The 13,381-nt window shown below is 43.1% G+C and overlaps 1 protein-coding gene across 1 annotated transcript in view; it reads left to right on the top strand.

Moving 5' to 3' along the window:
* The window catches only part of LOC132401921 (SH3 and cysteine-rich domain-containing protein-like), a 169,195-nt gene that overhangs the window by 114,641 nt on the left and 41,173 nt on the right, over window positions 1-13,381 (top strand). The window contains exons 8-9 of the mRNA XM_059984270.1: window positions 1,008-1,075; window positions 8,852-8,946. Of these exons, the coding sequence (XP_059840253.1) occupies window positions 1,008-1,075; window positions 8,852-8,946 (163 nt within the window). The remainder of the gene's footprint in view (window positions 1-1,007; window positions 1,076-8,851; window positions 8,947-13,381) is intronic.

Raw genomic sequence — 13,381 nt, 5'->3', positions numbered from 1 at the left:
TGGGAATGAGGACTGGAAATTAAAATGTTTGGCCACCAGGAAATCCTGGCTTTTGTGGATAGACTGAAGGTGCTCAACAAAGCGGCCCCCAGTCTACTTTGGGTCTCACCAATGAAGAGAAGGCTGCATTTGGAGCAATGGATATAGCAGATTTGCAGGTGAATTATTGCCTCACCTGCAAGGTTTGGGGCCCTGAATGGAGGTGAGGGAGGAGGTGAATGGGCAGGTATAGCACTTGTTCTGCTTGCAGGGTAAGTTCCAGGAGGGAGATCGGTGAGGAGGGACAAGTGGACAAAGGGAATCATGGAGGAAGTGATCCCAGTGGAAAGTGGATGAGGAGGGGGAGGTAAAGATGTGGTAGGATCCCACTGAAGATGGCAGATGATGTAGAGAATGGTGTGTTGGATGCAAAGTCTGATGGGTGGTAGGTGAGGACGGGTGGTGGGAAGATGGGGAGAGGGCACATGTCTAGGAAATGGAGGAGATGCAAATGAGGGCAGCATCAATGGTGGTGGAAGGGAAAGCACATTCTTTGAAGAAAGAAATCTCTGATGTCCTGGAAAGGAAAGCCTTATCCTGGGAAAAGATGCAGTAGAGATGAAGGAACTGAGAAAAGGGAATGACATTTTTACAGGTTGGGAAGAGGTGTGATCAAGATAGCCATGGAATCAGTAGGTGTATAAAAGATATTGGTAGACAATTTGTCTCCAGAGATTGAGAAAGAATTTTCATCAATTTTGCTTCCTACTTCTACCCTGTCCTTAAATCCTCTTGGTCCATTTCTGACACGTTTCTCCTCTTTCTTGATCTCTCTGAGACCAGCTGAGTTCTGCCAGCATTTTGTCTGTGTTGCCACAGTTTATTTGTCATTTTACAAATTTCTTCTTGGAAGCTGCAAATATTAAAATCCACTCTCTTCCAAGTTAATGAGATGTGAAGTCCAGATAAACCTAGAACACAAGTGAGTTTTGACCGTCAGTGACAGTGTGTGTTTTCTTTCTTCTCAGTATTTAATTCTCTTGAAAATGGGCTTGAAAATATCATCAGGGAAGAAAGAGTACTTTCTCATTCTCCGGTAAGAAAATGAAAATAATTTCAAACACATGGGAGCCTTGTGAAAAATCAACTTCAATCAAAACATTTTGCCATTTCCATTCCCCATTGATGTTCTTTTGAATAAAAGTGTGTGTGATCATTGAGTGGTCTTATCTTGTATTAAGCTCTTAATTATCCCTTCATTGTAAGAAACATGTCCATGCTTTGATTTATTGGAAGCTGTTTTGTCTGAAATGTAAATTACCTTTCCCAGCAAGCACACATTAGTCACTGGGGATATCTCTGATGCAGCTCAGATTAAACCCGAAGGCCATTAAATGTAGGAGCAGAATTAGGCAATTTGGCCCATTGAGCCATTTCCCCCTATTCCTTCATACCCTGACCAATCAAGAATCTTATCAACCTTGGCCTTAATTGTACTCAATGATTTGGCCTCCATAGCCACTTGTGGCAATGAATTCCGCAGATTCACCACTTTCTGGCTAAAATTATTCCTCCTCATCTCCATTCTATAAAGATGCCCCTCTATTTTGAGGCTGTGTTCTCTGGTCATAGATCCTCCTAACATAGTAAACATCCTCTCCACATCCGCTCTATTGAGGCCTTTCAACGATTCAAGGTTTCAATCAGGTCACCCCTCATTCTTCTGAATTCCAGTGAATACAATCCCAGAGCCATAAAATGCTCTTCATATGACAAATCATTCAATTCTGAATCATTTTCATGAACCTTCTTTGAACCCTCTTCAGTGACAACACATCCTTTCTAATATAAGGGGCCCAAAACTGCTCATGATACTCCAAGTGAAGCCTCACCAGTGCTTTATAACACATCAGCATTACATCCTTGCTTGTACAAACTATTCCTCAAGTTCAAGTTGTTTTTATTGTCATTTCGACCATAAACTGCTGGTGCGGTCCACAGTAAAAATGAAACAACATTCCTCCAGGACCCTGGTGCTGCGTGAAACAACACAAAACTACACTAGACTATGTGAGACAGCACAAGGCTACACTAGACTACATAAAACAGCATAAAAACTGCACTGGACTACAGACCTGCAAAATTTCCACAAAACAGTGCAGGGCAGTACAATGATTAATAAACAAGACAATAGGCACAGCAGAGGATACATTACGATGTCAGTCCAGGCTCTGGGTATTGAGGAGTCTGATGACTTGGGGGAAGAAACTGTTGCACAGTCTGGTCGTGAGCGCCCGAATGCTTCGGTACCTTGTGCCAGATGGCAGGAGGGAGAAGAGTTTCCTCTTGAAATGTATGCTAACGTCACATTTGCCTTCCTCATCACCAGCTCAACCTGCAAATTAACCCTTAGGGAATCCTGCTCAAAGACTCCTAGTTTTCTTGGCATCTCAGATTTTCTCTCCATTTAGAAAATAGCCAACCCTTTTGTTTCTTCTATCAAAGTGCATGATCATACTCTATTCCATCTGCCACTTCTTTGCTCATTCTCCTAATCTGTCTTAAGTCCCTCTGTAGCCTCTGTACCTCCTCAAAACTACCTGCCCTTCCACCTGTCTTTGTATCATCTGCACACTTTGCAACAAAGCCATGAATTCCATCATCCAAATCATTGACATATAATGTAAAAAGAATCAGCCTCAACACAGATCCCCGTGGAACACCACTAGTCACTGGCAGCCAACCAGAAAAGGTGCTTAACGTGACTGGAAATGAACTTGGACCTATGTTCTGTAGGGTGACATGGCAGTATAACAGCTGCACTATCACTTATTGGCATTCAGTTTACACTGCTGTTTGTAAGGAGTTTGTACATTCTCCCTGTGACTAGAGACTGTGCCAGTCATTGATGCAAACTATGTATTTCTTTGGAAATGAATAAACAGTCAACATTTCAGGCCAAGACCCTTCTTCAGGAGTGAAATGGAAGGCAGAAGACACCAGAATAAAAAGATGGTGGGAGGGGAAGGAGGAGAGCTAGAAGTTGATAAGAAAGATAAAGGGATGGAGAAGATGGAATCAGATAGGTGAGGAGAGTGGACCACAGGAGAAAGGGAAGGAGGAGGGGACTTGGGAATGTGATAGGCAGGTGAGAAGAGATAAATGCTTAGAGTGGGGAATCGATGTTAAGATGTGCATGTGACAACTAAAACTAATCTTTAATATTTCAAACAGCACAACATAAGAGCAAGTCCTTTGGCTCACGATATTGTGCCCCACTAATGAATTATGTCAAACACATTATTCCTTATGCCTGCATATATTCTATGTCCTTTCATTCTCTGCATATTCATGTGTTTATTTCAGACAATGATCTCTATCCCTGGTCCTCATTCCATACTTGGGTATTACTGGTGTAGGAGAAACAAAATTTTCTTTTGAAGACCATCCCAATATTGTGCAGGGCATGTGAGAGCCCAAAGTTGGGCAAGTTTTATCAATCTCTGAGGACTTCTAGTAAGTATCTGGCAGAGTTCTTGAGAAACTAAGGACTGCAGTGTTACTGTACATGGTATCTTCAAGGGCCTTCATAGCATACTTATAAAGTGTTATGATTTATAATGCCCAGCTTTAATACTTAGAAGGATTTGTAATTATCTTCCAAGAATAACATAGTATTATTTTCCTAAAGAATTGTGAATTGAATTTGAGACTTTATAAGGTCAGAATGTACTTGGACTATTGTGAGTGACTTCGAGCTGTCACTGGGGGACATGGAATGGACCCAAGTGCAGGACGCAGGCACTGAAGTACTAGGGGCAGGACAGGAATAACTAGAGGATAGAACAAGATGGGGAGACCGTGGCATGCAAGGGGGACATGGTGTGCAGGGGTAACACTGGGGTTCAGGCAGGTGAGGCGGGATCCCGGAGTTCATGGCAAGGCGGGATCTTGGCTAGTCTAGCAATGGGTCTTAGGGACAAGGGGTGCTAGGAGCAGAGACCTCAGGGCAGGCCACAAATTCCTGGGAAGGGCCACCTCCCAGGCAGGAACACAGAGGCCTGGGCAAGGGGCAGAACCCTGGGCAGGTGCAGGGCACAACCCTTCAGGAGCAAGGGGCAGAGACCTCAGGGCAGGCTGCATATTCCTGGGCAGGGCTGCCCCCCCAGGCAGGAACAGAGGCCTGGGCAGGTGCAGGGCACAGAGGAGAGGGGTAGGAAAGGGACAGAATACCTCCCACCAGGCAACAGCAGCCCAGCCTGCTTACCCAACAGAGGCAAGGGAACAAAAAGGAACTAGGACCAGGGTGATAATGGGAACAGACTGGCAGATCTAGTAAGTGAGCAGTGGGGACTCCAAGCTAGGAGGAGCAGAACAAGATCAGGCAAACAGCACAGGCTGGACAAACACAGGTCAGAGCACAGAAACAGGGCAACCAGCACAAACAGGACAACCAGGTCAAAAAAGGTTAAATAGGGCAACCAGCACTAACAGGACAACCAGGGTCAGGACAGGACAAACAGGCAGGCAGCGCAAACTAGGCAAACCAGACAGGGCAGCAGGATCAGCACATACAGGGCAAACCAGTTCCAAGCAGGCTAGCAAGTCAAGAGCAAGTCAACCCCCCAAACTAGCCTCGGTCCCAGGACCCCTTATAAACACCTGCCAGCTGAATAGGCAACAGGTGTGCCTCCTTAAGCCAAGAGGATCCTAATAGGTTTAAGGGTGACGGGAGGGACGGCTGCAAGACCCAGAGTCCGGTATCCATGGGACCGGATCAAGACCCGGAATGCGGGCTCCGGACCGGACCATGACATGGGCTCCTTGTGTGCTGTCCTTGGAGGAGATTCACAAGAATGACAGTGATAACAGGATTAATGCAAAAGGAGCATTCCATTGCTCTGGGCCTGTACTCTCTGGAGCTTAGAAGAATGAGGGAGGATCTTGTTGAAACTTATCGAATATTGAAGGGCCGAAATAGTATAGATGTGGAGAGGGTGTTTCCTTTAGTGGAAGGGTCTAGGATCAGAGGGCACAGTCTTAGAATAGAAGGACATCCCTTTAGGACAGAGATGAGGGGGAATTTCTTTAGCCTAAAGGTGATGAACCTATGGAATTCATTGCCACAGATAGCTGTCTGCGGAGGCTGTCTCTCATTGGGTACATTTAAAGTAGAGGTTGATAGGTTCTTGATTAGAAAGGGCATTAAAGGTTAGGAGGAACAAGGCCACGATGGAATGGCAGAGCAGACTTGATGGGCCTAATAGCCCAATTCAGGTACTATGTCTTATGTACTTATGGTCTACCCTCAGGACTATACATTGTTGTATGGAAAGGTTTCGGGGTGCAAAGGAGGCATGAGACAATGGAGAGAATTTATGCGTGGAGCCAGTGAAATGTGTGAGGTATTACTTGGGAACTTCACAGTGATATTGACCATCAAGAAGGACATGGTGGATATTGAGATAAGGCAAGGTTGTTTTGATATTCTGGGACATCCTAATGCCACAAAGGAGAAGGCATTGGGTTTTATGAGGAAATTAAGAGGAATTTATGAGGAACTTTATAAGTGAATAAATCCTTGGAGCCTTATGCGATCTTCACTGTATGTTCTGATGTATATGTGACAAATAAAGCTAATCTTTGACTTTAACTCTGTGGCATAAGATCATGTCAGAGATTGGCATTCTGCAGTAGTTGATGACGATAGATAGGTGGATGCTAAGGGCATTGATCAGCACCTGGAATTAAGACATTGTAGCCATTAGTGAGGGGCAAGACTGGTAGCTCAGTATTTCTGGGGTTCCATTGTTTTAGACGTGACAGAGCGGGAGTGATTAAAGGAGGAGGTTTGGTGTTACAAGTGAGGGAAAATGTCATGACAATACTCAGTCAGGCCAAACTGGAGAATTTGGTAGTGAGGCATTATGGATGGAACTGAGAAATAAGAAAGGAATGACCATGCTAATGGGGCTATATTCCTTGGGAATTAGATGAAAAAAAATTGTAAAGTGATTGCAGACTGTTGTAAGAAACATAAGGTTGTTATAGTAGGTGATTTTAACTTCCACATATTGACTGTGTAAAAGGACTAGATGGGTTGGAGTTTGTCAAATGTGTTCAGGAAAGTTTCCTTCATCAGTACGTTGAAGTCCCAAAGAGAGAGCGTGCGATACTGTATCTGCTATTAGGGCAGGTGACAGAAGTTTGTGTAGGGAAACAGTTTGCATCCAGTGACCACAATGCCATTAGTTTTGAAGTAAGTATGCAAAACGATAGGTCTGGTTTGTGGGTTGAGATACTGAATTGGAGAAAGGCCAATTTTGATGGTAACAGAAATGATCTGGTAGGTGTGGGTTGGGACAGGTTGTTTTCTGGCAAAGGGTTATTTGGAAAGTAGGAGGCCTTCAAGAATGAAATTTTGAGAGCACAAAGCTTGTATGTGCCTGTGTGAATAAAAGGTAAAGCTAACAAATGTTTGGGAACCCTGGTTTTCAGGAGATATTGAGGCCCTAGTTAAGAGACAAAAGGAGGCGTATAGCAGTTATAAGCGAGCAGGAACAAATGAACTGCTTATGGAGGATAAGAAGTGCAAGGTGACACTTAAGAAAGAAATCAGGAGGGCTAAAAGAAGGCATGAGGTTACTGTACCGGACAACTGAAGGAGAATCCCAAGGGATTCTACAGATATTCTAAGAGCAAAAGGATTACAAAGGACAGAACTGGTCCTCTGGAAGATCAGAGTGGTAATCCATATGTGGAGCCAAAACAGATGGGGGAAGATCTTAAATTAATTCTTTGTATCTGTGTTTACTCGGGAGATGGATACGGAGTCTACAGAAGTGAGGCAAAGTGGCATCAACTTCATGGATCCTGTACAGATTACAGAGGAGGAGGTGTTTTCTACCATGAGGCGGATTAGGTGGATAAATCCCCGGGGTCTGACAAGATGTTCCCTAGAACCCTACGTGAGGCAAGTGCAGAAATTGCCGAGGCCCTAGCTGAGATATTTAAAACATTCTTAGTGACAGGTGAGATACCAGAGGACTGGAGGATAGCCCATGTTATTCTGCTGTTTAAAAGAGGCTGTAAACAGAAGCCGGCAAAGTATAGGCTGGTAAGTCTGACATCAGTTGTGGGAAAGTTATTGGAAAGTATTCTAAGGGAACATAAGTATTTGGCTAGACAGGGACTGATCAGGGATAGTTAGCTTGGTCATGTCTCACCAATCTTATTGAGTTTTTCTAGGAAGTTCCCAGGAATGTGGATAATGGCAAGGTGGTAGATATTATCTATATGGACTTTGGTAAGACATTTGACAAGGTCCCGCATGGGAGGCTGATCAAGAAGGTTTAGTTGCTTGGTGTTCAGGATGAGGTAGTAAATTGGATTAGACATTGACTTTGTGGGAGAAACCAGTGAGTGGTCGTAGATGTTTGCCTCTCTGACTGGAGGTCTGTGACGAGTGGTGTACTACAGGGATCAGTGCTGGGTCCTTTGTTCTTTGTCATCTGTATATAAATGATCTGGATGATAACGTGGTTAACTGGATCAGCAAATTTGTGGATGACACCACTTTGGGGGTGTGGTGGACAGTGAGGAAGGCTATCATGGCTTGCAGAGGGATCTGCATCAGCTGGAAAAATGGGCTGAAAAATGGCAGATGGAATTTAATGCAGACAGGGTTTTACACTTCCAGGGTAGATCTTACACAGTGAACGGTGGGGCACTGAGGAGTGTGGTAGACCAAAGGGATCTGAGAATACAGGTACATAATTTGTTGAAAGTGTTGGCACAGGTAGATAGTGATGTAAAGAAAGTTTTTAGCACATTGGCCTTCATAAATCAAAATATTTAGTACAGGAGCTAGGATGTTATGTTGAAGTTGTTTAAGAGATTGGTGAGGCCTATTTTAGAGTATTGTGTGCAGTTTTGGTCACCTACCTTTACGAAAGATGTAAACAATGTTGAAAGAGTGCAGAGAAAATTTACAAAGGTGTTGCCAGGACTGAAGGATCTGAGTTATAAGGAAAGATTGAATAGGTTAGTACTGTATTCTTTAGAACATAGAAGATTGAGAAGAGATTTGATAGAGGTATACAAAATTATGAGGGGTATAGGTAGAGTAAATGCAAGCAGACTTTTTTCACTAACATTGAGTGTTTCTTCAACCTGATGTCATGGGTTAAGGGTGAAAGATGAGAGATTTAAGGGGAACATGAGGGGAAGCTTCTTCACTCAGAGAGTTATGAGAGAGTGGAATGAGCTGCCAGCACAAGTGGTGCATACGAGCTGATTTCAACATTTAAGAGAAGTTTGGATAGGTACATGGATGGTAGAGGTTTGCAGGGCTATGGTCTTGATGCAGGTCGACGGAAGTGAGCAGTTTAAATGCTTTTGGCATGGATTAGATGGGCTGAAGGGCCTATTACTGTTCTGTCCTTTTCTATGACTCTATCCAGGATAAAGCAGCCCACTTGATTGGTAATAACACATAAAATGCTGGAGGAACTCAGCAGGCCAGGCAGCATCGATGGAAAAGAGTAAACAAACTTTTTATCAGGACTCTGTAAGGAATTTGAATGTTCTCCCCGTGACTGAGTGAGTTTCCTCTGGGTGCTCTGGTTTCCACCTCAGTCCGAAGACATACCCATTGGTAGGCTATTTGGTCATTATAAATAGTTATGTGATTGGGCTAGGGTTAATTAGCGGTTGCTGGGCACCAAGGCTTGTTGGGCTAATGGCCTTTTCCATATTGTAGCTCTAAATAAGTAAGTATTGCAGGTTCTAAACCGAACAGGAGGGAATCTGCTGGCGCATTTTCCTGTTTTTTTTATGTGTGACATTCACTTACACTTTTCCTGTTTTATAGCTGAAAGAACCAGGAAGCAAAGACACTTTGCAGAAAGTTATTTATGTTGCCTTGTACAGATTCATACCCCAAGAGACTGACGATCTGGAAATGCAGTAAGTATTGGTGATGGAAAGGTGTTCTATTCCGCTTTCGTTAGACTTGCCCATAAAAATGTTCTTCTAATGTTCAGCTTTTGGGAAAACGTCAAAGTCAATATAAATTTGTTGTCACTATTTACTGCTATGAGATTTGTTTTTTTGCATAGATTTACATTAAAACAAAAATACATTAGAATTTATGAGGAACTGTACATAACAAAGACCAACAAACAACCAATGTGCAAAAGAAGACAAGTTAATGCCAGTAAATGTAAAAAAGTAAATAATACTGAGAACTTGACCTGTTGAGTAGTTGAGTTGAGAGTGAACCTGTAGGTTGTGGAATCGGTTCAGCGTTGAGGTGAGAGAAGTTATCCACACTGGTTCAGGAGTCTGATGGTTGAAGGATAATAATTGTTCCTGAACCTGGTGGTGTGGGACCCAAGGCTCCTGTACCTCTTGCCCTATGACGAACAGACAGCATGGCATGGATGGTGGGGTTTCTTGATGATGGACGCTGCTTTCTTGTTTATTGTAACCAACGGTGAGGAGGCTTTTGCCCTCAAAGTGCTCGATAACGATCTGGGCTGAGTCCACCTCATCCTGGGTGTTGGAGTTTCCATACCAGGCCAGGATGCAACTAAGCAGGATACTTCGCACTTAACGTTATCAAGCCTTTAATGCTACCTTCTTCCTGGGCCCAGCAAAAGCATTTATCATACATAATCTTCTGTATTTCAATAAACACCAGAATACATCCTGCCTATTTTTTTTCAGATCCTAGTAGAATATAGGACATAGAACACTACACTACAGTGCAGGCTCTTCAGCCTAATGCTCCAACCTAGTCTAAGATCAGTCTAGACCTTCCTTCCTATGTACCACATGTGCCTATCTAAGAGTCTTTTAATTGGCGTGAGGTGCTCCTTCCCTCCGCTAGCCTGCAGGTCACCCTTGGGAAAGGTGTCACACCTGCTTAGCCCCCGATCAGGTTCGCATAAAGCCATGGTCTCCTGTCTGGTCGTATGAGCAGCCGGTGCAGATCACAAGTCCCAGTTATGCGACCACTGATGCCAGGCAGACAGTCTCTGAAGAGTATTGACAATGGCTGGGGTCACCTGTCTACATTTGTAAAGACACTGCCTAGAAGAAGGGAATGGAAAACCACTTCTGTAGAGAAATTTGCCAACAACAATCATGGTCAAAGACCACGATTGCCTATGTCATACGACATGGCGCATCATGTTGGTGATGATGATGAATGTATCTGCCTCTTTGACCAGCCCAGGCAGCACATTCAACATTCCCACCGCTCTCTACCTGAACTACCTCTGATATCCCCCATACTTTCTTCCCAAATCACCTTAACATTATGCCACCTCATGTTAAACATTTCTGCCCTGAGGAAGCTGACAATCTATGCCTCTTATCATCTTGTACACTTTCATCAGGTCATCTCTCATCTTCCTTCACTCCAGAGACAAAGACAATAGTTTTGTGGTACTGTAGGAAATAAACATAATTGTTTCGAGTGTACTGATTCTGGGTAAATTATCATAGGGTGGAAGTCACAGAGCACTGAAATAAAATCAGAACCAAATCACAATCCGGTTTAATATCACTGGCATACGTCGTAGAGTCACGGCGTAATGCAGCAAAGAAGAGGGCCCTTCGGCCCATCTAGTCCATGCCGAAACCATTGAAACAGCCTACTCCCATTGACTTGCACCAGGACTACAACCCTCCTTATCCTTGGTATCTGTGTACCTTTGCAGACTTCTCTTAAATGTTGAAATTGAGCTTGCATGCACCATTTGTTCTGGCAGCTCACCCCACACTCTCACGACCCTCTGAGTGAAGAGGTTTCTCCTCATGTTCCGCTTAAACCTCACCCCCCACCCTTAACCCATGACTTCTGGTTGTAGTCCTGCCCAACCTCAGTGGAAAAAGCCTGCTTGCATTTACCCTATCAATACCCCCCATACCTTTGTAAACGTCTGTTAAGTCTCCTATCAATCTTCTACATTCTAAGGAATAAAGTCCTAATCTATTGATTCTTTGCTTATAACTCAGTTTTTCCAGATGTGGAAACATCCTTGTAAATTTTCTTTGTACTCTTTACTTACATCTTTCCTGTAGGTAGGTGACCAAAACTGAACACAGTACTCCAAATCAGGTCTCATTAATGTATTATACAATTTCCAACATAGCATCCCATCTCCTGTACTCAATAAATTGATTTATGAAGGCCAATGTGCCAAAAGCTTCCTTTATGACCCTATCTACCTGTGATGCCACTTTCAATGAATTATGTTGTTTTGTGACAGCAATACATTGCAATACATAATTTAAATAAATATAACTGAAAATAAGAAATATAAGTAAATATATTAAATAAGTTGTGCAAAAATAAAGCAAAAGAAAGAATGTGTCCAGGTAGAAATCTGATGGTGGAGGGGAAGAAGCTGTTCCAGAAACACAGAAACAGGCCCTTCAACCCATTTAGCTCATGCTGAACTGTTATATTGCCTTGTCCCATTGAACAACATTTGAACCAGAGCCCTCCATACCCTTCCCACCTATGTACTTATCCCACCCTCTCTAAAATGTTGAAGTCAAACCCAAATTGTCTTTGATTTTTAAATTGCTGAAACATCTTCTTTCCAGAAGCTTATTCCTTTTCAAAAGATCAGCTTTATTTACCTTGAGCATTTACGTGTATTAGGAGTTTGCTGTGGTGTGTACAACAAAAATTTCAGCAATTATAGAGATTAAAGAATTATATAAAATAATGGTACAGATATGGAATAAAATATGTATAACAACATGGAATACCAGCAGGTATTTACAATGTAAACAACATTATAATCAGTGGTTTAAAATGTTTACAGCGGAGCACAGTGATGGGGTAATAGATGTGGGGGGGGGTCAATAATTAAATTGGTTGAGCAGGTTAACTGCATGCAGAAAGAAACTTTTAAAATGGTGTGAAGTTCTTTGTCTTGATAGCCCTATAGTGGTTTCCAGTAGGGAGTTTTTAGAAAAGGCAGTTTGGTAGATGGATTGTGTCTGCAATGTTTTACCTTGATTGTACCATGAACGGGAAAGGATAATTGAAATCAGCTCAGGCCCCTCGGTGTCTGCAGCCCATTGTGTCAAAGAGACTTCTCAAAGGACAAAACTATTTGCAATATAAGACGCATGTGACCTATAATGGAGATCACACTGTCACAGAGAGCAGGCAGTAGGCCCGTCGTCAAGAGTGATGAAGACCTGAGGTTCCATCGGTTTAAACGCCGGGCCAAATTGGAAAGGTCAGGGACAGGCCCCAGAGTGTATCAAAACAACTGAGCCGATGTTTGGCTGTTTTAAGTGCCAGGCCAGATTGAAAAGGCCAGGGTATTGGGACCGGAGACAAGGCATGGGCCAGTTCAATTCACTGCTCCACTCCGCGCTGAACTAAGGGTCTGTGGACAGGACTGTCTTTGTGGACCAGTTCAGAACGTGATTTGCTTGTGTTTATTGCTTGTATGATTAGTTTTTTCTCTGCACTTTGGGTGTTCGATGGTTTTTTTTTTGGGTTCATTTGGGTTTCTATGTTTAGTGACTGCCTGTCAGGAGAAGAATCTGAAGGTTGTATAAAATATGCATACTTTGATAATGAATGTACTTTCAACTTTGAAGTAGGAGAGGAATAAAAGCTAAGTTAATATTTGTTAACTTTCATCTCTCTAGTTTGGCAGTATTGCGTAGTTCTGTACTTTGTGAGCCGTAACAGGATGAACTGACAGTGGGGTCTGTGTTTTGTTAATCACAAGATGGTTTACAATGAAGATGTTCACTTGCATCAGCTCTTGATACAGAGATCCAGCACACTATGAGCCATGAGACCACAAGACATAAGAGCAGAATTAGGCCGTTCAGCCCATCTAGTCTGCTCCACCACTTGATTTATTATCCTTCTCAACCCCATTCTCCTGTCTTCTTCCCATAACTTCTGGTGCCCTTACTAATTAAGAATCTGTCAACCTCTGTCTTAGCCTCCATAGCTGTACGTGGCAATGAATTGCTCAGATTCTACAGAGCCTTATCTTTATCAGTGGGTGGTTATCCAGAAAACGACAAACACAGGAGATTCTGCAGATGCTGGAAATCTTGAGCAACACACACAAAGTGCTGGAGGAACTCAACAGGTCAGACAGCATCAATGGAGAGAAATAAACAGTTGATGTTTCAGGCCGAGTCACTTCATCAGAACTGGAAAGGAAGGCAGTAGAAGCCTGAATAAGAAGGTGGAGTGAAGGGAAGGAGTTCGAGGTAAGTGAGACCAGTTAAGGGCGGGAGAGGTAGGCAAGAGGATGAAGTAAGAAGCTAGGAGATAATAGGTCAAAGAGGTAAAGAGTTGATGAAGAAGGATAGGAAAGAGGACGATGGGAGAAAGGGAAGGAAG

Source organism: Hypanus sabinus, chromosome 1 (assembly GCF_030144855.1).
Source record: "Hypanus sabinus isolate sHypSab1 chromosome 1, sHypSab1.hap1, whole genome shotgun sequence".
Lineage (NCBI taxonomy): Eukaryota > Metazoa > Chordata > Chondrichthyes > Myliobatiformes > Dasyatidae > Hypanus > Hypanus sabinus.
Note: the sequence above shows the minus strand (reverse complement) of the source record. Positions and strands in the feature narration are given on the sequence as shown.